General features: G+C 35.9%; 1 protein-coding gene across 4 annotated transcripts in view; it reads left to right on the top strand.

Moving 5' to 3' along the window:
• Positions 1-24112, top strand: part of LOC127850425 (uncharacterized) — a 165365-nt gene that overhangs the window by 96873 nt on the left and 44380 nt on the right. For all 4 annotated transcript variants that reach the window (XR_008035284.1, XM_052383449.1, XM_052383450.1 and 1 more), the window contains one exon: positions 9899-19369. Coding sequence is in view for 3 of the 4 variants with exons in the window: in XM_052383449.1 (XP_052239409.1) it covers positions 9899-19369 (9471 nt within the window). In the remaining variant the exon portion in view is untranslated. The remainder of the gene's footprint in view (positions 1-9898; positions 19370-24112) is intronic.

A 24112-nucleotide genomic window follows, 5' to 3' on the forward strand; every position in this document is an offset into this window, starting at 1 on the left:
CCAAGTTCAAGGTCGCCACGACTTAAAATAGATTGAATTTGACACAAGGGGGGTAACTAGGAACAATCAATAACAATGCACATTTTGATTTGTCTCCCTTTTATCACACTTTTTTTCCAAATTGAAATCAAGGTCGTCATGACTAAAAATAGATTGAATTTGATACAAGGAGGGTAACTAGGAACAATCAGTAACAATGCACATTTTGAATTGTCTCCCTTTATCAGACTTTTTTTCAAATTGAAAACCTGGTTTTGTGACAATTTTGTCCCTTGTTTTAATAGATTATTATTGATCAGTGACATTTATAGTTATTGTATACAACTTCATGTGGAGACTGTGTGTATTCGACAGCTTTAGCCCTGATTGGCTGATACATTACCAAGAAGAAAGCTATTGACAGCTGGCATCATGTCACTTCAAAGTAAATTCATTAGAGATTTTGTGAAAGATGACAAGCAAAATGACCAATGATGTTGGGCAAGTGTTTTTTTTGTTTGTCACAGTATACAAGCGTGAATGTTATGCATAATGAAGGCAAACAATCCTGAAACACTGTATTATGTGAATTGGGAATAAGACATCAATTTGGGAATAAATTGTGTTTTATCAAAAGTGCATAATATGCAGTTTTATATGTTGCATTTATCTAGTTTAACAAGTTATAATAAAAACATATACTTGCATATATAATAGCATCATTAAAATTGATTTTACTTCAAAACTGGATTTTTTATTAATTTAAAAAAAAAAAACTCATGAAATGAAACTGTGTCCATGCCGCGCATGGACACGGTTTAAAAATACACTTTAAATGATACAAATTCAATCACTGTTAATGAAAAAGTCATGGAAAATTTCTTATTAAGCCTAAATTATAGATAATATATTACAAAAATATATGAAGATCATGAAATTAATAGTTTTGTTAGAGAAAATCACCAAAATGATGTCCATTCCCAGTTTGATGTCTTATTCCCAATTCACATAATACAGTGTTCTGACCAAACTGGATTTATAAATGTTGGATTACACAGAAAATTAAAAGTGGATGAAAAAAGTAGGGTCTACGGCCGACACGCGATTTATTGGACATCGCTATATTATGGCCCGCGAAATAATGGAGTTGCAGTGTAGCTATCATTTATTTCTCATCTTAACATGATACAACTTTTTGCATAGATGTTAAGCTTTAGATATATCAATGTATGCTCTGGACAAATCTACGTTAAAGATGATTTATTATTGTTCTATTAGGCTTCTCTTGCTCTGATATTGAGTTTCTTGAAACATTTAGATTAATCATAGAAGTTTTAAACTTCATTTTATTTTCGTAACAGTAAATGCTAAGAACAAAACTGCTTTGATTGGACTGAATGCAAACCTGGCGTACATATTTAACGTTTTTTTATCAAATACAGTCATGCCTTATCTAACCCTTAAATAATACTTATTGTGATGTTGTTTGTTGTGTTCTAATTAAACCAGTTTAAGATACAATATTGGTAATGAAATTATATTTGGGAGCCCCCTACCTCTCATTCAGATAGGGCAGCTTTTGGGTTACTTGCATTAAAATGTGCGTACATAACTGCTAAACCTGAGCTTACACAGGAAAAGACAGTATGTTAATTGACTAAAATCCTAATTAAAACAAAACCAGTTTAAATTGGATCATCATGAATGAATTGATAACCAATCATATTGACACTTGAAATAGCAACCTTAAATGGATACCTAGCTTGAGATTGTATTTGGGGCTTAATGTTACTTAAAATTGACCGATGGAGGTATTGCACTGAAAATCTGTGTGTATGTTGATGCCATGTAGACCTTGATTGGGATACATTTCAGACCAGTTGGATAAATGTGAAGGTCAATTTTGCTTTAAGTAGAAACAAAGTTTCTGCTGAATTTGAATGTTTTTAACCAGGTTTTCCGAAGGAAAAAACTGGTTATTAGATTGGCGAATGCGGGCGGGCTGGCTGGCTGGCTGGCGGGCTGGCTGGCTGGCTGGCTGGCTGGCTGGCGGGCTGGCGGGCGGGCGGAACAAGCTTGTCCGGGCCATAACTATGTCGTTCATTGTCAGATTTTAAAATCATTTGGCACATTTGTTCACCATCATTGGACGGTGTGTCGCGCGAAATAATTACGTCGATATCTCCAAGGTCAAGGTCACACTTTGAGTTCAAAGGTCAAAAATGGCCATAAATTAGCTTGTCCTGGCCATAACTATGTCATTCATTGTGAGATTTTAAAATCATTTGGCACATTTGTTCACCATCATGGGACAGTGTGTCGCACGAAAGAATCACGTCAATATCTCCAATGTCAAGGTCGCCACAACTAAAAATAGATTAAAAAAAAAAAACTTACAAAGGGGGTTATTTTTTTTTGTTCATTTCAAAAGTTCAGTTTGAGTTTTCTCCCTTTATCAGATCTTTTTTTCACAATGAAAACCTGGTTTTGTGACAATTTTGTCCCTTGTTTTATGCTGAAATTGTGTGTGTAGGTATTCTACATGCAGACCTATCTCAAGATTTCATTAAATAACTTTAAACATTTAAGACTTTTTGTGAGTTTTATTTTCTTTTACATGCTGACCCTTGTAGATGGGTTTCTAAATTTCTTATGAAAAATTCATGTGGTCCATTCTTTTGCTTATATTATTTAGTTGCTACAAAATATTCGTTTTTGTTACTTTAAAGCAAACTGCCTATTTATTATGCCCCCCTTCGAAGAAGAGGGGGTATATTGCTTTGCTCATGTCGGTCGGTCGGTCGGTCGGTAGGTCGGTCGGTCGGTCGGTCCGTCCACCAGGTGGTTGTCATACGATAACTCAAGAACGCTTGGGCCTAGGATCATGAAACTTCATAGGTACATTGATCATGACTCGCAGATGACCCCTTTAGATTTTGAGGTCACTAGGACAAAGGTCAAGGTCACAGTGACCCGAAATAGTAAAATGGTTTCCGGATGATAACCCAAGAACGCTTAGGCCTAGGATCATGAAACTTTATAGGTAGATTGATCATTACTCGCAGATGACCCCTATTGATTTTGAGGTCACTAGGTCAAAGGTCAAGGTCACGGTGACCCGAAATAGTAAAATGGTTTCCTGATGATTACTGAAGAACGCTTATTCCTAGGATCATGAAACTTGATAGGTAGATTGATCATGACTCGCAGATGACCCCTATTGATTTTCAGGTCACAAGGTCAAAGGTCAAGGTCACGGTGACCCGAAATAGTAAAATGGTTTCCGGATGATAACTCAAGAACGCTTATGCCTAGGATCATGAAACTTGATAGGTAGATTGATCATGACTTGCAGTTGATCCCTATTGATTTTCAGGTCACTATATCAACGGTCAAGGTCACGGTGACCTGAAATAGTAAAATGGTTTCCGGATGATAACTCAAGAACGCTAACCTCTGCGATCATGAAACTTCATAGGTACATTATTCATGACTTGCAGATGACCCCTCTTGATTTTGAGGTTACTAGGTCAAAGGTCAAGGTCATGGTGACCCGAAATAGTAAAATGGTTTTGGGATGATAACTCAAGAACGCTTATGCCTAGGATCATGAAACTTCACAGGTAAATTGATCATGACTCGCAGATGATCCCTATTGATTTTCAGATCACTAGGTCAAAGGTCAAGGTCATGGTGACCTGAAATACTAAAATGGTTTCAGGATGATAACTCAAGAACGCTTATGGCTAGGATCATGCAACTTCATAGGTACATTGATCATGACTGGCAGATGACTCCTATTGATTTTCAGGTCACTAGGTCAAAGGTCAAGGTCACAGTGACAAAAAACATATTCACACAATGGCTGTCACTACAACGGAGAGCCCATAGGGGGGGCATGCATGTTTTACAAACAGCCATTGTTGTGTTGTTGTTTGTTGTGTTCTAATAAAACCAGTTTGAGATACAATATTGGTAATGAAATTATATTTGGGAGCCCCCTACCTCTCATTCAGATAGGGCAGTTTTTGGTTACTTGCATTAGAATGTGCGTACATTACTGGTAAACCAGCTTACACAGGAAAAGACAGTATGTTAATTGACTAAAATCCTAATTAAAACAAAACCAGTTTAAATTGGATCATCATGAATGATAACCAATCATATTGACACTTGAAATAGCAACCTTGAATGGATACCTAGCTTGGGATTGTATTTGGGGCTAGTCAGGTCAAGGTTAAGCTTAATGTTACTTTAAATTGACCGATGGAGGTATTGCACAGAAAATCTGTGTGTATGTTGATGCCATGTAGACCTTGATTGGGATACATTTCAGACCAGTTGGATAAATGTAAAGGTCAACTTTGCTTTAAGTAGAAACAAAGTTTCTGCTTAATTTGAATGTTTTTTTTATGCTGAAATTGTGTGTGTAGGTATTCTACCTGCAGACCTATCTCAAGATTTCATTAAATAAATTTAAACATTTAAGACTTTTTGTGAGTTTTATTTTCTTTTACATGCTGACCCTTGTAAATGGGTTTCTTAATTTCTTATGAAAAATTCATGTGGTCCATTCTTTTGCTTACATTATTTAGTTGCTACAAAATATTCAGTTTTTGTTACTTTAAAGCAAACTGCCTATTTATTTTCATTAGAATTTATTTATTGGTGGTTACGCTATTCTGTTTAATGTGAATGAAAGGTACAAAATCCAATTAGCGTCAATTTCTATCCATTTTATGCTCCCTTTCAAAGATGAGCAGGCATATTGTTTTGCTGGATGTTGGTAGGCTGGGTGGTCTTTCGGTAGACCAATTCGTTTCAGAACATTACTTTGTGAAAATGGATTGACCAATTGGCTTGATGCTTTCCATTTACATTGGCGTTGGAAAGTAGATGGCCCCTATTGAAATTGGGGTCAAAAAGTCAAAGGTCAAGGTCACTGTCATACTAAGAGAATTTTTATGTCCCCCACTATAGTAGTGGGGGACATATTGTTTTTGCCCTGTCTGTTGGTCTGTCTGTTGGTCTGTCTGTTTGCGCCAACTTTAACATTTTGCAATAACTTTTACTATATTGAAGATAGCAACTTCATATTTGGCATGCATGTGTATCCCATGAAGCTGCACATTTTGAGTGGTGCAAGGTCAAGGTCATCCTTCAAGGTCAGAGGTCAAATATATGTGGCCAAAATCGCTCATTTTATTAAAACTTTTGCAATATTGAAGATAGCAACTTGATATTTGGCATGCAGGTGTATCTCATGGAGCTGCACATTTTGAGTGGTGAAAGGTCAAGGTTAAGGTCATCCTTCAAGGTCAGAGGTCAAATATATGTGGCCCAAATCGCTTATTTTATGAATACATTTGCAATATTGAAGATAGCAACTTGATATTTGGCATGCATGTGTATCTAATAGAGCTGCACATTTTGAGTGGTGAAAGGTCGAGGTCAAGGTCATCCTTGAAGGTCAGAGGTCAAATATATGTGGCCCAAATCGCTTATTTTATGAATACTTTTGCAATATTGAAGATAGCAACTTGATATTTGGCATGCATGTGTATCTCATGGAGCTGCACATTTTGAGTGGTGAAAGGTCAAGGTCAAGGTCATCCTTCACAAGGTCAAGGTCATCCTACAAGGTCAAACATCATATAGGGGGACATTGTGTTTCACAAACGCATCTTGTTTTTCCAATCAATAACTTGTGAATGGAGGTAACGATTGGCTTGATACCTCACATGTGCATTGGCCTTGGACAGCAGATAACCCCTATTGAAATTTGGTCACTAGTTGGTATGTGGGTCTACATGACTTATAGGGGTATTCCACTACGACACGATTCCCCACGATTTGTCCCGATCTCCAATATTTTGAGGTCGGGGACATTCGTTGCTCAATCAGCCAAGGTCCTAACACATTCGTAGCTAGTCCTGGGCCAGTTGTAAGTGATTCCTGCAACTCGTGAGCTCTCGAAAAATTGTGGCCAGATTTTAAACGTGTTTAAAATTTGGCCAAGACCTCCAAGACTGAATTTAATCACAGTTGACTCGTAACAGCGTCATAGTGCATTCTTGGGCGTCGTAATGGAATCGTAGATAATTCAAGAATCAATCAGGAAATGGTGATCACGTGATCTGTCTACGAATCAGTTACGACTTTGTCAAGACTCTCACGAGTTCATCCCGAGTGAGTTGCGAGTCCGCTAAAATTCTCGCGATTAAGTTACGAAACAGTTACGATTTTGTAAAGAATGATTAAGAAATAATATTTTTTCTATCATGGTTTGTTGTTGAATAACCCACAGTAAGGAGTATAGATGCGTAGGAATTAAATCATGAGTGCAGAGCACAAGTGATTTGATAACACGCATCTATACTCCTTACTGTGGGTTATTCGACAACAAAACATCATAGAAAAATATTTTATCGATTCTAACAGGATTCTGATTGATTTGGTTCAAGCTTTTGGACGTGAACTACATTTTTCAATACTTTGCCCTTCTTAGTACAAAGTTCACTATTTAGTGACGTCATTGAATTGTACAAACATGTGACGTCGTTTTCATTCATAATTTATTTGCAAATGACGTCACTTTCATTGAGAACAATAATCGTAAAAACTAAATGACGTCACGTTTATTGATGCTTCTGAAAAGCTGACATGCAATTAATGTTTTCTTAATTACGTTTCTTAACAAATAACATTCTATGCAGGCGTGGTTATGCCACTTATCACCAAGTATACAATTTGTTGTTTCATTACATCTATTTTCATGCTACATTTATTACATTTCTTTTAGAGCGGAATTTAGCACGTGCATTTGACTGCAATATTTTCTTTATTTATTCGGAACTATTTTCGAAACATAAAGCTTCGCCCATAATTTATTGCAGAATAACCCACACTTGATTTCCTTCTTTGTCTATAGAAAACAAGTCACGTGCCGTGTCAGAATCAATATCAATAGAAATTGGCGCCTAATTCATGGGTGCGTTCGGTAAGGTCCTAGCTTAGTCGTGACCGATCTGCATCGTTTGTAGTACAGTGGCAGTAGATTCTTACACATCGTAGTTAATTCGCGACCCTATTCGCAAGACTTCAACCGAATCCCACGATTAGTCGTAACTCAATTGTACCAGTGTCTTAACCTAATTGTAAACTGTCACGAGTCTTCCCAATTCAATAAATGTGATAAATTGTAGAGAATCGTGGGCTTGTTTCTGTAGTGGGATAGGGCCATTACTGATGAAGTATGAGTTTTGTTCCTGTCCATTGATTTTTGGCGAATTTATGGGCCTTGAACTTGGACATTTTCACTATTAAAACGGTTTTCCAGAGGGTTTTTATGAGAGGCTTTCAGATATTGTGCTGGTTTTTGGTGTGTGAGTCTAACTACATGACTTACAGATTAAGTGTGAGTTTTGTTCTGGTCCATTGATTTTTAGCATGTTGTGGGCCTGGGACTTCATAATTTTCTCTAAAATAGCTGCACAGCAGCTTCAAAGCCCTGTAGGGGGCATTGTGTTTAGCAAACGCAGGTCTTGTTCAACTATTTATTGTAAGAATCTGAAGATATCATTTAAGATGTCACATTCAGTCCACCTTTCAGTCAAATCCCAAGTGTCAGTTTTTCAACCAATCTCATTATGCAAAGATTCTTGGCTTTTACCTTGCCAAAAGAAAGCGAAAAAAAGTGTTTTTAATGAAATAATTTGATTGTTTATTCAGACTGAAGATGATTTGTATAAGATTCCTCTGTTCAATGCAATGTTTTATTGTCCCCTATGGGTTTCACCGGAGGGGACTTAAGGTTTGCGCTCTGTGTGGCCATCAGTCAGTCATCCGTTTGTCTGTGAGTCTGTCAAACTTTTCTGGATCCTGCGATAACTTTAAAAGTTCTTCATATTTTTTCATGACACTTGAAACATGGATAGATGGCAATATGGACATAATGCACGTCATTTCATTTTGTTCATACGTCAAAAATTATGGTTGCCATGGCAACAAATGGACTAGAAATACTGCTTAAAATGGTGGTTTTCTGTATCCTGCGATAACTTTAAAAGTTCTTCATATTTTTTCATGAAACTTGAAACATGGATAGATGGCAATATGGAGATTATGCACGTCATTTCATTTTGTTCCTACATCATAAATTCTGGTTGCTATGGCAACAAATTTTTTTTAATATTTCTGACAATGCTGGAAATTCTGACAATGGTGGAGCCGGTAGGGGACCATATTGCTTGACAATAGTCTTGTTTTATTTGGCTTTTTAGCTCATCTATTTTTTGAAAAAAAATTATGAGCTATTGTCATCACCTTGGCGTCGGCGTCGGCGTTGGCGTCCGGTTAAGTTTTGCGTTTAGGTCCACTTTTCTCAGAAAATATCAATGCTATTGCATTCAAACTTGGTACACTTACTTACTATCATGAGGGGACTGGGCAGGCAAAGTTAGATAACTCTGACGTGCATTTTGACAGAATTATGTGCCCTTTTTATACTTAGAAAATTGAAAATTTTGGTTAAGTTTTGTGTTTAGGTCCATTTTATTCCTTAAGTATCAAAGCTATTGCTTTCATACTTGCAACACTTACTAACTATCATAAGGGGACTGTGCAAAATTTTGGTTAAGTTTTGTGTTTTGGTCCACTTTACCCCTAAAGTATCATAGATATTGCTTTCCTACTTGGAACACTCCCAAACTATCATAAGGGTACAGTAAAAGGACAAGTTGCATAACTCTGGTTGTCATTTTTACGGAATTAAGACCCTTCTTTGACTTAGTAACTTTGAATATATGGTTAAATTTTGTGTTTCGATCCACTGTACTTCTAAAGTATCAAGGCTATTGCTTTCAAACTTCAAATACTTTCATGCTATCATGAGGTTACTGTACCTGGCAAGTTGAATTTTACCTTGACCTTTGAATGACCTTGACTCTTAAGGTCAAATTATTAAATTTTGCTAAAATTGCCATAACTTTTTTATTTATGATTAGATTTGATTGATACTTTGACAAAACTACTCTTATCTGACATACCACAATAGACATCACACAAACCATCCCCCGTGCCCTCCCCCCACCCCCATCCCCCCCGAATCCTCCCCCTCCCCTAATTTTTTTATTTTTTTTAAAGATTATCTCACAAATGACAACCACACCCTCACACTATACCTCCCCCCCACCCCACCCCCCCCCAAATTTATTTTTGTTTGAAACGGTTAAAAAACACAAATATTTATTTTAATTATTTTATGTTTGAAATACCGTCAAACCATCGCACCCAAGAATCCCTCCCCCACCCCCCCTCCCCCACCCCCAAATCCCCCCCCCCCCTAATTTTTTTTTAAGATCATGTCACAAATGACCACCACACCCTCACACTATACCCCCCACCCCACCCCCAATATTTTTTTTTTTGAAACGGTTAAAAAACACAAATATTTATTATTATTATTTTATGTTTGAAATACCGTCCAACCATCGCACCCAAGAATCCCCCCCCCCCCCCCCACCCTCGATTTTTTTTTTTTTTTCATTTTTTTTCGCATTTTTGGCAGATAATGTAATAAATGTCCACACCCCCACACTATACACCCCTCTTCACTCCACCCCTTCCTCCTTTGTGATTGAAAATGAGAGTCCCTTCACCTTTAAAAAGAAAATAGATGAGCGGTCTGCACCCGCAAGGCGGTGCTCTTGTTTAAAACATGAGCTTAGTCATCATATATGAGATGTTTAAATGAGTAAAATGGGATGCATGAGAACTTCTAACTGAAAATGTCCTTAATTATTTAGTTTGAATGTATCTATTGATGCATATTTCCAAATATGCCTTTGCTAATGATTACTTTAGAATGAAATTTGCATGAATGCCAAGTTTTAATAAAAGATAAACTATATCTTTTCAGGTAGTTGAGAGTGAATCATTTAGAAAAGTCAGTTGTACAGAAATCAACGCACAAGAAATTAAAACTATCTCTGACCTTCCTGAACTGAAAGCTGCAATCAAGGACACCATTCAAGAGTTGATCTTTGAAAACAACATGCAAGAAGCCATGGACACATTTGAAGAACCTTATAAATCTGAAGAAAATACTTTATGGAATGAAGGCATTTCAGGTACAAAAGATGATGTTCGAAATAAAGAAAAAGAAATCCCACATGATGATGAATATCAGGCATACACCTTTGATGCAGGGTTAGTGCAAACATCTGATGATGAAAATGAGCTTATTGATTCACAAATCGATCATGTTGAGCACATTATTTTACCCGAAAAGTCCAGCGAGATTTCAACAACTGAAATTCTAATTCATCAAGCTACTGACTCATTTGAGGAAGAGATCCCCGAAATGAACGACATGGCTATACAAACTGATAAAATAGTTGGATCTGTACCGGCATCTGTTAAAAACACACAAGCACATACTGAAGGAAGCAGTGTCTTTGATCCAATGAATACTTCTGCAATAACAGAAGAGAGGTACTCGAATGATACCGCTGATGAAACTTATAATTACAATAAGATTTTTAATGCCGGAGACGATGAACATGATTCTGATGTTGATGTTGAAAATGATGCAACAACTGGTATGTACATGGGAAGAACTACTAACTTGACTGTTGATACAGCGTATGCCTCTGCTGCTGTGTCAAAATTAACTGGCAAATCCCCAATAGAAGTTTCTCCAGATTATGTTGATACAATTGTAGGGTATTATGCTGGGACTGTAGAGAGTGTTGATGATGCTGTTCATAAAAATGAAGTTAATGTAGGAGAAAATGTGAAGACCATAACAGAAGAATTTGCAGATTTAGACTGTTTTGAATGTGTAAGTAATGACACAGATGGACTCAACATTGATAGTGACATGGCTGACCCTGTATCTGCTAACAAACAACTAATAGAAGAGGTACCATATTCTCTTGACAAACATGATGACATGTTTGGTAAATTTGAGCACCAATTGATAGACACAAATGAAACTTTTGAAAACATGTCCTTAAGTGATTCTTCACCTGAGAATATATTGGATTTAGCGGCAAAAGAGGATGCAATAATACTTGATGATAACAGGCAGGTAGAATATGGTCAAAATGTCAGATCCATGTCACCAAATGCAAAGAAACATGTGCTAGAACAAGCAACATTTTCTCTTGAAGAACTAGGAGATATGTTTGATAACTATGAAAAGCAGTTAGAACTAAGGCATGAATTGTACAAAGTTGTTTCTTCGAGTGATTCATCCCCAGAAGAGAATACGGCATATGCTCAGAAAACTCTGTGTTTGTCAACTGAATTTGATAGGGAAAATACTGCAAGTACAGATAGAGAAGACCTAGAAAATGCTACAAGAGAAAAGCAAGATTTTTCATACCTTCTTGAAGAAGACTTTGAAAATCAGTTTGAAAGGGGTGCTACTGCTGCTAGTTTGCCTGGAATGCACACTATGTCTACATGGAAGCAAGAAAATCACCTATTTGTAGAGTTAGATGATGAGGATATAAAGCAAGATTCTGAAAGTATGATTGAAGAGGAAGACCTTGACTCTTTTCATCATGTTATGGACACTTTCCCAGATGATTCAGTAGAGCCTTACTATGAATCTGAAAATGTTGATGGTCAAAACCAGGCTGGTAAAATTGATGAAAATGTTTGGGATGATTTAAAAGATGAACCTGAAAATTCAAACAGTCAGGAGCATGTCCATAGAAACAATGGTGACATGGTTGAACATGAATCGAAAGATGATGGCCATCAGGATATTAAAGGAAAGATTGGTGAATTTAATGCTGATTATATTGAATCTGAAAGTCTTGACAATCTTAATCATGCAAATAGAATTGATGATACTAGAGATTTTGGTGCATATGAATGTGAACATGCTAACCATCAGGACCAAGATGGTGGTATTAAAGATGAGTCTGAAAGTGTTGAGAGTCAGGACCATGTCTATAAAATTGATGAAGATGATGGGGATTTTGCTAAATATGAATTTAAACATCCTGACCATGTGCATGATGATATGAATAAAAAGGATGATGTTGATTTTAAAGATGATTCTGAAAGGTTTGGCAATCAAGAGCATGTAGAAAGATATGATGATGATACAGTCGAAGATGATGATGATTATGCTACAGATGAAGCCTATACAAATCAAGATAAATATGAATCTGAAAGTGTTGATAGCCAGGAACTTAGAGGCAGAATTGATAAAGATGATGGAGATTTTGGTAAACCTGATTATGCTTACCATCAGGATTATGATGGTAATATATGTGAAGATTATGATGGCCATGTTAAAGATCATTCTGAAAGTGTTTACCCTTCTTACCATGATGACAGATTTGATGCAGACCATGAGGATTTAAGTAAATATGAATCAGAAGATGGCCAGGACCATGCTCATGATATTGATGACGATGATGATGATGATCAAATTAAAGATGGCTCTGAAAGTATTGACAGCCAGGACCATGCAAATAGAATTCATGAGGATGATGGTGATTTTGCTAAACATGAATTTAAACATGACCATGGCGGTAGAATTGATGAAGAAGATGATGATCATGTTAAATACCAATGTGCTAGCAAAGAAAGCATTGATGAAGGTGATGGTGATCAGGTAGATTATGGACCTGGAAGTGTGTGCGTTCAAGACTATGAAGGCAGAATGCAAGATGATGGTGAATCAGAAAATGTTGAGATTGTGGTAAAGTCTTATATTAATGACAATGATGGTGGTGATTGTGTTCAAAATGAATATGAACAAGCTGATTATCAGAACCATGCAGAAAGGATTGAAGATGAGGTTGTGGATAGTAGTAGGGAAAAGGATAATAGGAAGCAGGATGGTAACATGTATGAATTTGGCGGTGAAGCTGGTCATCAGATACAATTGGAATATGATGCAAATGAAAACATTGAATTGAATGATAGTTCAACTACTAGCTTTGATGATGGAGTAAATGATATTATGTTTAACTTCAAGAGTGATCATAAAATAAAGCTCAAAGATTTTAAGAGGGGAGGAAGCGAAACTACTTCAACAGCTGAACATAATAGTATAAGCCCAGATTCCAGTAATAGTTTTCCTTCCAGTCCTACAGATAGTGACAACTCTGAACTGGTAACAGTGATGGAAAATGAAATAAAATATAAACATGACCAAGAAAATTACAGTCAGGACAGAGCCTGGCTTGTTCAATCTGATGTAGTTCAAGATGATGAAAATAGAAGGGAAACACATAATTTAGATTTATATCAAAATAAATGTGAAGAAGACGTTTATTCAGATCATGATTCACATTTAGCAGGAAGTGGACATATTCTTGCCAGTGATATTGGTATAACTTCAGGTCTTGATGATTTTTTTGGATTAAATGAACCTGAATTTAAGGACAAAACAAGTGACAATGAGAATGCAGGTGTTATAAATGATGATAAATTTTATATATCTTTTACAGACAGTACTACAGAAGATGTTCCAAGTAATTCAGTCAATGACTATGATCCATTCAATTTGTTAACTGATAATCATGAGATGAATGAAAATGTGAATGCATTTGAACCATTAATTGGGAACAATAACCAAAATGAAATAAATGACAATGATCCATTTGAAAAACTTACCAAGTGTGATGAAATAAAGGACAATGTGACTGATGCTTTTTCTACTGAAGATAAAATTGACAGTTTAAATAGCAGTGATAAATATAATTTTTTCAGTAATGATGAAAAGGATCATGTATATAATGGTGCGAGTTTTCCAGAACAGGAGAATTTGCTTACAATCAGTTCAATGCCAGTTGAAAGTGTTTCTTCCATTGAAACTCCTGTTGAAGAAACTGTGTCTGGATTTTATGAGATAAATCCTGAAATAAACACTGGTGAACATGTCAAAGAGTTTATAAGCAATTCTGTTTGTGTCACTAATTTAGGTGATATGGAAACAGGGTTTTATGTGGTTAACTCTGAAGAAAATGATTTGAAAGAGACTGTCAATTTTTCAATTGAAAAATTTGCTATTGATAAGGCAAATGAAATAATCAAGGATATTATACCTAAAGATGAAATGGAATGTAGTGTTTCTTCTCAGGAGTCATCAGAAGCTGGTGTGTATGAATTCCAAGAACCTGAAAGAGAAAATTCTGACATTATGGATGATTGTGTTGATGTTAGAATAACTCAGACACAAGGCATGGACCATACCAGTTATAGTGATAACTCGTATCAAGAAGGAAGTGGTTATTTAGACAATGATGCACAAAGTGCATTGCTTGAAACAAAAGATCCATCAATAGATACAGATCAGACACAAATGGACACTGGAAACAGTTACTCATTATTAGAGTCATTAAACTGTGAACAAGATGTTGGTCAATCAATTGATAGTATTGGGGAACCACGTGATATTATAAACATTGCTAAAGAACTACGGGTTGATCAGGCTCGAGCATCTATTAATAATGGTGAAACAGTACATGCAAATGAACATCAGGATGATGTCATTAGTGAATACAATGTTGTTGTTCATGAAAATATTGATATTGTTAATGCAGAAGAAGTAAATTTGCATGACGATAACAATGATTTAACTACCGACATAAATCAAGACAATAAAGCAAGTATAAAAGGAAATAATGATACAATGGAAACTCTTAATAATGAAACTGAGGTTAATACTAAAATTAATAATGATGACATCCAACATACTGAGAGTTATATGCATGACAGTTCCGAAAATGATGATTCCCAGGGATTTAATGAGGTTGAAAATGTATGTCCTGCTGCTGAAGAAGATGACCATATTGATGAAACTGGTTTTGATCCTTCTGAGCTGAAAAACAAGCGTTTTATGATGAAAACTGGACCCGGCATGCCTCAGATAAGTATTGATTTAGCATCCAGTGTAGAAAGCAGTCTGTCAAATGATAGTGACAGGGAAGCTTTTATTGAAGTTGAGGCTGAACTAACAAGTGATTTTACTGAAGATGAGACTGAAATACATCAAACATGCAATGAGAGGGATGATGATGATGCTGATGATAAGGAAAATATAAGACCAAACATGAACAACGCTGAAAGTTGGATGAAAGTTGATACTGTGACTCCAGCAATTGATATTAAATTCGATTCTGAAAACAAATCAGGATCTCAGAGAGAATTGATTTTAAATGATTTTGATGCTGAGATTCAAGGTACTGTTCTACAAAATATTTCCATTGGGAGTGCATTCTCTCCTTTAGAAAGTCCCTGTGAGAATGCATTTGAGATAGGCTACCAGATTAACCCATTGTTTCCAGAATACAACAATAATTATGAAGTTGATGATGTTGGCGATTCAACAGATGAGGAAAGTGGTGACTTAAAAAAGAAACCATTTGTGAGATTTTCTAATGACATTATTACTGATGATCATGAAATTGAAAAGCTTGAAGAACTTGCAGACAGCTTAGTATCTGTTGCTGTCCAAGATGCATTGTTTGAATTAGAAAACTCAACCTCAGAAAAAGATGGACCTGGTGATGAAATAAATACAAAAATATTAATTATTGCTGATAACCTTGTAAAAGAAGTTATTACAGAAGCTATTGAAATTGTTGGAAACCAAGAACCAAATACATTTGTTGAATTTGAAATTGCTGATGCAATGAAAGAAACAGGCTTAGAAGAGGATGATTCAAGTGATTCTGATGATGGTAGTTCAACAACAACTGAAGGCAGCTACCAAATAGACGTGTCAGATGATCTTACTCTGGACTCATCACCAGAGAAAGAATTGGAAGTAGAGGAGACACACCCATCTTCAGAAGCTGATCCCCAACTATCGCTGAGCATATCTTCACCAGACGATGATGTCTCTGTAGACAACTCATGTTCTATAATCGACCAATCTGACCCTGCAATAGCTCCTAGTTTTAAGAAAATACCGGTGGATGGATCATACAGATCATTTTCATTTCCTGACTATGAAGATCATACCTTAACATCCAACCCACTTGATTCGAATACTGGTATAGTGTTCGAATTTGCTAAAGGTGAAAATGATGTTAATAGTAGGACATTCAGACAAAGTTCAGGGCTGACTTTGGTTAAGCAGGATACAATTGTTCCTGATATTGTAATAAGTACTGAAATGTCTCCAGAGTATGATGTTGAAGATATCACAGATTATGGAGCTGACATGAGCATGACCGAAAATACTGAAAGCAAAGATGAGTTATCTGATGATGAAACAGATAAAAATATTAACTACGTTACAACATATGTATCATTTGTTGAGGGGGAAATAGCTTCCATGAATACAACTGCTAACTTGGAAAGTCATCTTGGAGATGAAGCACTTGATAAGGGTTTACCTGTTAATGAGATTCAAGATGAGAATGAAGAAGACAATTTAGTTGATTTTAAATTAGAAGATGTTACCAGGAGAACTTTAGATCTAACCACTAATGAAACAGATGCATATTTGATATTGTCTATGTCTGCTGTAAGTAATAAAGAAGCCAATGATGGGGATTCTGTTGTTGCTAACACTGTTACTGTAGACCTCAGTAGCCAAGTTATTAGAAAGCAATCTATTCAAAACAATGATGACACCTCAGGTGAAAGTGACAATATTGAAGTGTTAGTAGCTTCTAGTGCACAACGACAAGAGGTCCCAGCTGATAACTTTGATACATTTGATGATGGTATTCAATTGACTGGAATGGGTGAAGATGATTTAAGAGAGAATACTGGTGCTCACATTAAAGATATGATTGAAAAAGAGAACTTTAATGAAGTATCAAATCAGGTGGATTTAGGTGCAGGATTTGTTGATCATAAATCAAATAACAAAATTGGTGAATTTGATGTGTATGATGCTGCAACATTTTCTAATCTTTCAGAGAAACCAATTGAAATTTCTGAGTATTCAGAAAATGTTGTTGAAAAGCATATTGACCACTTTGTAGAACGTTTAAACTTTGTAGAAAAGACTGAACATGTGCAAAGTTTTGATGATGAAGTTTCTGAAATTGTTGAGCAGACAAAACAGTTCAGTGATGTTGTTGAAAAAGCTGATGACAACATGGCTGTAACTGGCGATGTGTGGAGTTTTGTTGAAAAACCTTTTTCAAATGTAGAACTGTTTGATTTAAGTTTTGCTGAAAATTGCACTGACAATGATTTAGCTATTGAGAAAGTGATTGATATGCCAATTGAACAAAAGACAGTTGCTAAAGATGAAAGTGAAGAAATTATAGATGACCTACAAATAAACAATGGTGAAACACACATTTCTGAAGCTCATGATCAGATGTCTGATGTTGAGATTTTAAATGAAGTCATTGAGCCACAAGGTGATGATATCAGAGTTGAAGAAATTGGTATAGAAAATAGGTCCACTCAAGAACAGATTAAACAAGATCTTTTGCTGAATACTGAAACATATAATCAATTGGTAGATGGTTTCAATGAATCTGAACTTGATAAGCTACACGATTATGTTGACAAAACTTACTTTACTGGAACAGAAAGTGAGACAACACAAAGCCATGTCATACAGGATCTATCTGAAGGTGCTGAAATTCACAATCAGTTAGTGAATAATGTGAATGAGGATAAAAGTCATTTGTCAGGAGATGATGTGAACAATGAAGACATTACAAGAAGAGAAAATGCTTATGATGAAGATTCTACCATTGTTGAGCCGACAAAAGAGTTCAATGATGTTGAAAAAGCTGATGACAATGTGGCTGAAACTAACAATGTGTGGAGTTTTGTTGAAAAACCTATTTTAAATGTGGAACAGTTTGATATAAGTTTTGCTGAAAATTGCGCTGACAATGATGATTTGGCAATTGAGAAAGTGATTGATATGCCAGTTGAACATAAGACAGTTTCTAAAGATGAAAGTGTAAACATCATAGATGACCTACAAATAAACTATGGTGGAACTCACATTTCTGAAGCTCATGATCAGATGTCTGATGTTGAGATTTTAAATGAAGTCATTTGGCCACATGGCGATGATATCAGAGTTGAAGAAATTGGTATAGAAAATGGTTCTACTCAAGAACAGATTGAACAAGATCTTTTACAGAATACAGAAACATATGATCAATTGGTAGATGGTTTCAATGAAAATGAACTTGATAAGCTACAAGATTATGAGTTCTTAACTGACTTAACTGGAACAAAAAGTGAGACAACACAAAGCCATGTCTTACAGGATCTCTCTGAATATGCTGAAATTCAGAATCAGTTAGTGATTAATGTCAATGAGAATAAAAGTCATACATCACATGATGATGTGAACAATGTAGACATAACAAGAAGAGAAAATGCTTATGATGAAGATTCTACAATTGTTGAGCCGACAAAACAGTTCAGTGATGTTGTTGAAAAAGCTGATGACAATTTTGCTGAAACTAACAATGTGTGGAGTTTTGTTGAAAAACCTTTTTTACATGTGGAACAGTTTGATGTAAGCTTCGCTGAAAATTGCGCTGACAATTATTTGGCAATGGAGAACGTGATTGATATGCCAGTTCAACATAAGACAGTTGCTAAAGATGAAAGTGTAAAAATAATAGATGACCTACAAATAAAGGATGGTGAAACACACTTTTCTGAAGCTCATGATCAGAGTTCTGATGATTGGATGTTTAATGAAGACATTGAGCCACACAGTGATGTTATCAGAAATGAAGAAATTGGTATAAAAAATGGTTCCACTCAAAAGCAGATTGAACAAGATCTTTTACAGAATACAGAAACATATAATCAATTGGTAGATGGTTTCAATGAAACTGAACTTGTTAAGCTTCAAGATTATGATGACAAAACTTACTTTACTGAAACAGACAGTGAGACAACACAAAGTCATGTCTTTAAGGAACTCTCTGATGATACTGAAATTCACAATCAGTTAGTGGATAATGTCAATGAGAGTATAAGTCATACATCACAAGATGATGATAACAATCTAGACATATCAAGAAGCGAAAATACTAAAACACAAAGTCAATATGTGAATGATTCGTTATTAGATGATGAAACAAAGAAGAAAATGCCTTTATTCAAGGATGAGTCTGACGAAATTGAAGCTTTGATGGAGGTTCAACCAGCAAATACTTATACCAAAGAAATTGAAGAAACTACCAAAGAAGTCTATAAACCACTAATAAAAGACAACTCTGAGGATAGCGGTTTTTCACTTGGAACTCGACCAAAACATAGAAGCAGTGAATATGTAACAAGGAAAGAGATTTTCTACACAACTTCAGGTCGCATGAGTGTCTCTATTGACAGCATTTTGGATCCTCCAACAGATCAGGAGTTGGACATTGCTGCCAACAGCCAAGTGACCATTGAAGAAGAGCCAAGTATGGTAAGCAGGTCATTTTACATATTTTGTAGTCTAAGTGCTTTAGTAGGAGCTATTGTAATCAGTCATTGTCTGGCCTTCAGCCCATATCATCCTGCACCCACTTTTGCATCAGACAGCAGTGTGTTTTTTTTTCATTCAAAATCGGGTCCAGTAATCGGCCCCATTCCCAATGGAAAAAAATACACTTTTCCCAAATGGGAGCTAAACATTCCAAATGGAAGGTTTCCAAAAACAATTTTTATTTTTTTTATTCTTTTTTAGATATCAATATTTTATTCATCTCCCATCCATATAAGTTCAACCTTTGTAAATATAATAATGAAAACACTTTAATTATCAATTTTAAAGCATTTTTTAGCAAAACAACAACAACACTAATATCCCAATTTTAATTAAAAAGGGACCTGGCCCCATTCTCAAAATAGTGAAAAAAGCACTGGATAGCTTTTTGATTTACTGTTTATACGTAGTGACCCTAATTTGTGTTTTGAGAGTGTTTTGCACATTCCAAGTTGACTTGTTTTGTAAAAGAAGTGGTTTGCCTCTATACCTCTATAAGATTAATGAGTTGCGTTGAAATGTAACATTTTTAAATGCACTATATTTTTATATCAGTCATAGTGCTTTTTTTGTCCCCTACCGGTTTCACCGGAGGGGACTTATGGTTTTCACTCTGTCTGTCAGTGAGTCTGTCACACTTTTCTGGATCCTGCGATAACTTTAAAAGTTCTTAATATTTTTTCATGAAACTTCAAACATGCATAGATGGCAATATGGACATTATGCACGTCATTTCATTATGTGCCTACGTCAAAAATTAATGTTGCTATGGCTACAAATAGACTAGAAATACTGCTGAAAATGGTGGTTTTCTGGATCCTAAGATAACTTTAAAAGTTATTCATATTTTTTCATGAAACTTAAAACATGGATAGATGGCAATAAGGACATTATGCACGTTTTTTCATTTCATTTTGTTCCAATATATTGCTTGGCAATAGTCTTGTTTTAAAGTGGTTCCCAGTTTCACCAGCAGGAGAAATGTCTTTGAAGTCCTTTACGTATTGCAAGTTATATGTTACCACATTTGTCCAAGTGGAAATTATAGTACTGCAAAGCAAAGGCAAAAAATGTCTTAAAACAATCCTTCACCATAACATTCTCAGCAAACGTCAGTTTATTGAGAAATTTGTGAGTTTGCGACTGTTTAAGGCAAAAAACGTCTTGTCCTTGGAAGCTGCCATAATGAATGCATGATAAAAATGCTAGCAGAATGTTGAAATGGTTACCATAAATGACCATTATAATATTTGTATATCACTGTTCAAATTGTTATACATATGGTTAACTATCCTACAGGTTCTGTTATCTTGTGTTTACTTTGTCCAAGATCTGTGTCAATTTTGTTCCTTAAAAAGAAAACAACCTTTTCTTAATGTTAATTTCTACGAGTCTGTTTATAAAATCAATGAAGAAGGGCCATGTTAATTTAAATGTGTGGAAAAAGTCTCAGTTTAGTTTTTCAGTTTAGCAAAGATTGATAAGTGAAAAATAAAGTCTCTTTCTAAATACTGAAAGTGTGTTAGTATTTTTATATGCCCGTTCAAAACGGTACGTATTATAAGATCACCCTTGGCGGGCGGCGGGCGTGAGGTGTCCACAGCAGTGTCCGCTCTCTAAATCAAATAGTTTTCATCCGATCTTCAACAAACTTGGTCAGAAGTTGTATCAAGACAATATCTAGGTGATGTTCGAATATGGGTCATGCCGGGTCAAAAATTAGGTACCGGGGTCACTTAGTGCACTTCAAGGATTTAGCATGGTGTCCGCTCTCTAATTGAAGTAGTTTTCATCAGATCTTCACCAAATTAGGTCAGAAGTTGTGTCTTTATGATATCTAGGTCAAGTTTAAATATTGGTCATGCCGGGTCAAAAACAAGGTCACTTAGTGCATTTCAAGCATTGGCGGGCAGCGGTCACAGCAGTGTCCGCTTTCTAAATCAAATAGTTTTCGTCCGATTTTCACCAAACTTGGTCAGAAGTTGTATCTAGACAATATCTAGGTCAGGTAAGAATATGGGTCATGCCGGGTAAAAAACAAGGTCATGGGGTCACTTAGTGCATTTCAAGGATTTAGCATGGTGTCCGCTCTCCTAAATTTAAGTAGTTTTCATCAGATCTTCACCAAATTTGGTCAGAAGTTGTGTCAAAATGATATCTAGTTCAAGTTCAAATATGGATCATGCCGGGTCAAAAACTAGGTAAAGAGGTGCATTTTAAGCATTTAGCATTGTGTCCGCTCTCTAATAGAAGACGACCTTCAAACGGGCATATCTTGTGACAGTTTGGCACTCTTGTTCAGATAATAACTTAATGCATACATGCCATAAATTTTCAGACCAATTCCGGGACATTGAGCTCAATTTTGCGGACATTTGCCGATTTTCCGGGACATATATACATATAGCGATATATATAAACATATATGCATTTTTGGTACGCATTTTTTTCACATCGTAAATCGCTAAGATCGAAAGCCTACAGTATCCGAACTACACTATATCTATTAACGTCAAATTAAACATTACTACTTCAGTAACTAGATACAAGCCACGTGTGTTTTCGTGTAAGAAAAGAGCACCAAATTGCTTTTGTGTACATGTCACATCATCTGCAGGAAGAAAAACTAAGAGTTAAAAGTATAATTTTCTGGGATACATTTAGGGTGTCCAAAAAGTAAGAGCGTCCGAAAGTCTAGTGCAATAACGGCAATTCACAATGGTGCTTACAATTGCGAACGCAATTCAAATTCACTTATTATTTTTATTGTTATAATAACTGGTGGTTTAGAAGAAGACAGAAATAAACCTAGTGAGGATGACAATTTTATATGCTTAATTTTTTTAACTCAACTTCTTTGTCAGTTTAACGTGCGAACATAACCTGCTTTTAATTTTTTACTCAACGATGTTGGACTCCATATGTGTGAATAACTCCTTTGCACTTACGCAGAGGGAAATTATAACGTAGTATATTAAAGCCAATTAACAACCACATTAAACAAATGCCACCTTTTCAATTTGACTGCGAACGTGAGACAATCAATATGATAACAGGACCCCTGTTAATTGATCGACTTTGACACATAGCGTAGTCACCTATTCGGGTAGGCATTGCCATGGAGACGCTGCAGATTAGTGGGAACACAGATTCGAGGTGCAGTTAAGCCTAAGATTAGATACATGTATATATGGATTTTGTACAATCCGGGACAAACTTCTGGGACTGCGGGACACGTTCTTTATTTCGGGGACAATCCCGAACAATCCGGGACGTATGGCATGTATGCTTAATGTTTCCAAAGTCAATATGAGGGCAAACTGCCAAATATGAATAAATGAAAAAAATCATTATTAGCTCGGCTGTTTTTGGAGAAAACCCAAGGTATTGTCATAGCCAGTTCATCGTGTTGTTTCCTGTCGTGCCGTGTCATCCGCGTCGTGCTAAAACCATAGCATTTTGTCAAGGTTTTGAACATTGGCTCTAAAATCAAAGTTCTTCAACCTACAACTTTGAAACTTCATATGTAGCTGCACCTTGATGAGTTCTACATGCCAATACCATTTTTGGGTCACAAGGCCAAAGGTCAAGGTCACTGTGACCTCATAAAAAAATTCAAAAAAATCTGACAAGCTTTCATTTATTCAAAACTGCACCCGCAGCCGAGCATGGCACCCGTTATGCGGTGCTCTTGTTATTATTAACTCGCATTTTTCCGAGAAAACCCGAGGTATTGTCATAGCCAGCTCGTCGTGTCGTCCGCCGTCTGACGTCCGCCGTCGGCGTCGTGACAAAACCTTAACATTGGCTCTAAAATCAAAGTGCTTCCACCTACAACTTTGAAACTTCACCTTGATGAGTTCTACACGCCACACCCATTTTGGGGTCACTAGGTCAAAGGTCACGGTGACCTCTAAAAAAAATCAAACAAAAATCTGACAAGCTTTCATTTCTTCAAAACTGCACCCGTAGCCGAGCGTTGCACCCATTATGCGGTGCTCTTGTTATGCTATGTTGTAAATGATTGTTAAATATTAAATTTATTTCTCATCTTAAGTGCCTCTTACATTACTTCTTTCCCCCAATTTTCCCTGTAATCTTCAGGGCTATATAGGACCTGTCAAGATCAGTGCAATTATAGTTTCTGTCTGGGAAAAGATGCATATTAAATTTTCTGTTGCTTTGGCATGTGTGCCATTTAACTTCTTATAATTTGATTTTATTTGGTCATCTCTTCCTGTATGGCTTTATGTAACCGTTCAATGTTTTTTACTTATTTAGGATATTCTTAATAAATAAATAAGGTATTGATTTAACTTTTATATATTTTACTTATATATTTATAATCTGTGTCTGGTTTAGAACATCTCTTTGCTGCCTATATATTTCAGTTCTATGTGTTTTTACTTCACTGATTTTAGGTTAAACTATTAATCTGTGTTTGCTTTGAAACACACCTTTGCTGCCAATATATTTAGTTCCGTGTATGTTGCTTCATGATATAGTATAAGCTTATATTCTATGTTTACTTTGTGACAAATGGATTTCATATACATTCCAGTTCCGTGTATATTACATAAAATTTAGGATAAATGTTATATGTTCTTGTTGGACATGAGCTTTACAACTGAAATATGTGCTGTAATTCATGTTTATTTGCAGAACATGAAATAGGAGTCTGTA

Source organism: Dreissena polymorpha, chromosome 11 (assembly GCF_020536995.1).
Source record: "Dreissena polymorpha isolate Duluth1 chromosome 11, UMN_Dpol_1.0, whole genome shotgun sequence".
Classification (NCBI taxonomy): domain Eukaryota; kingdom Metazoa; phylum Mollusca; class Bivalvia; order Myida; family Dreissenidae; genus Dreissena; species Dreissena polymorpha.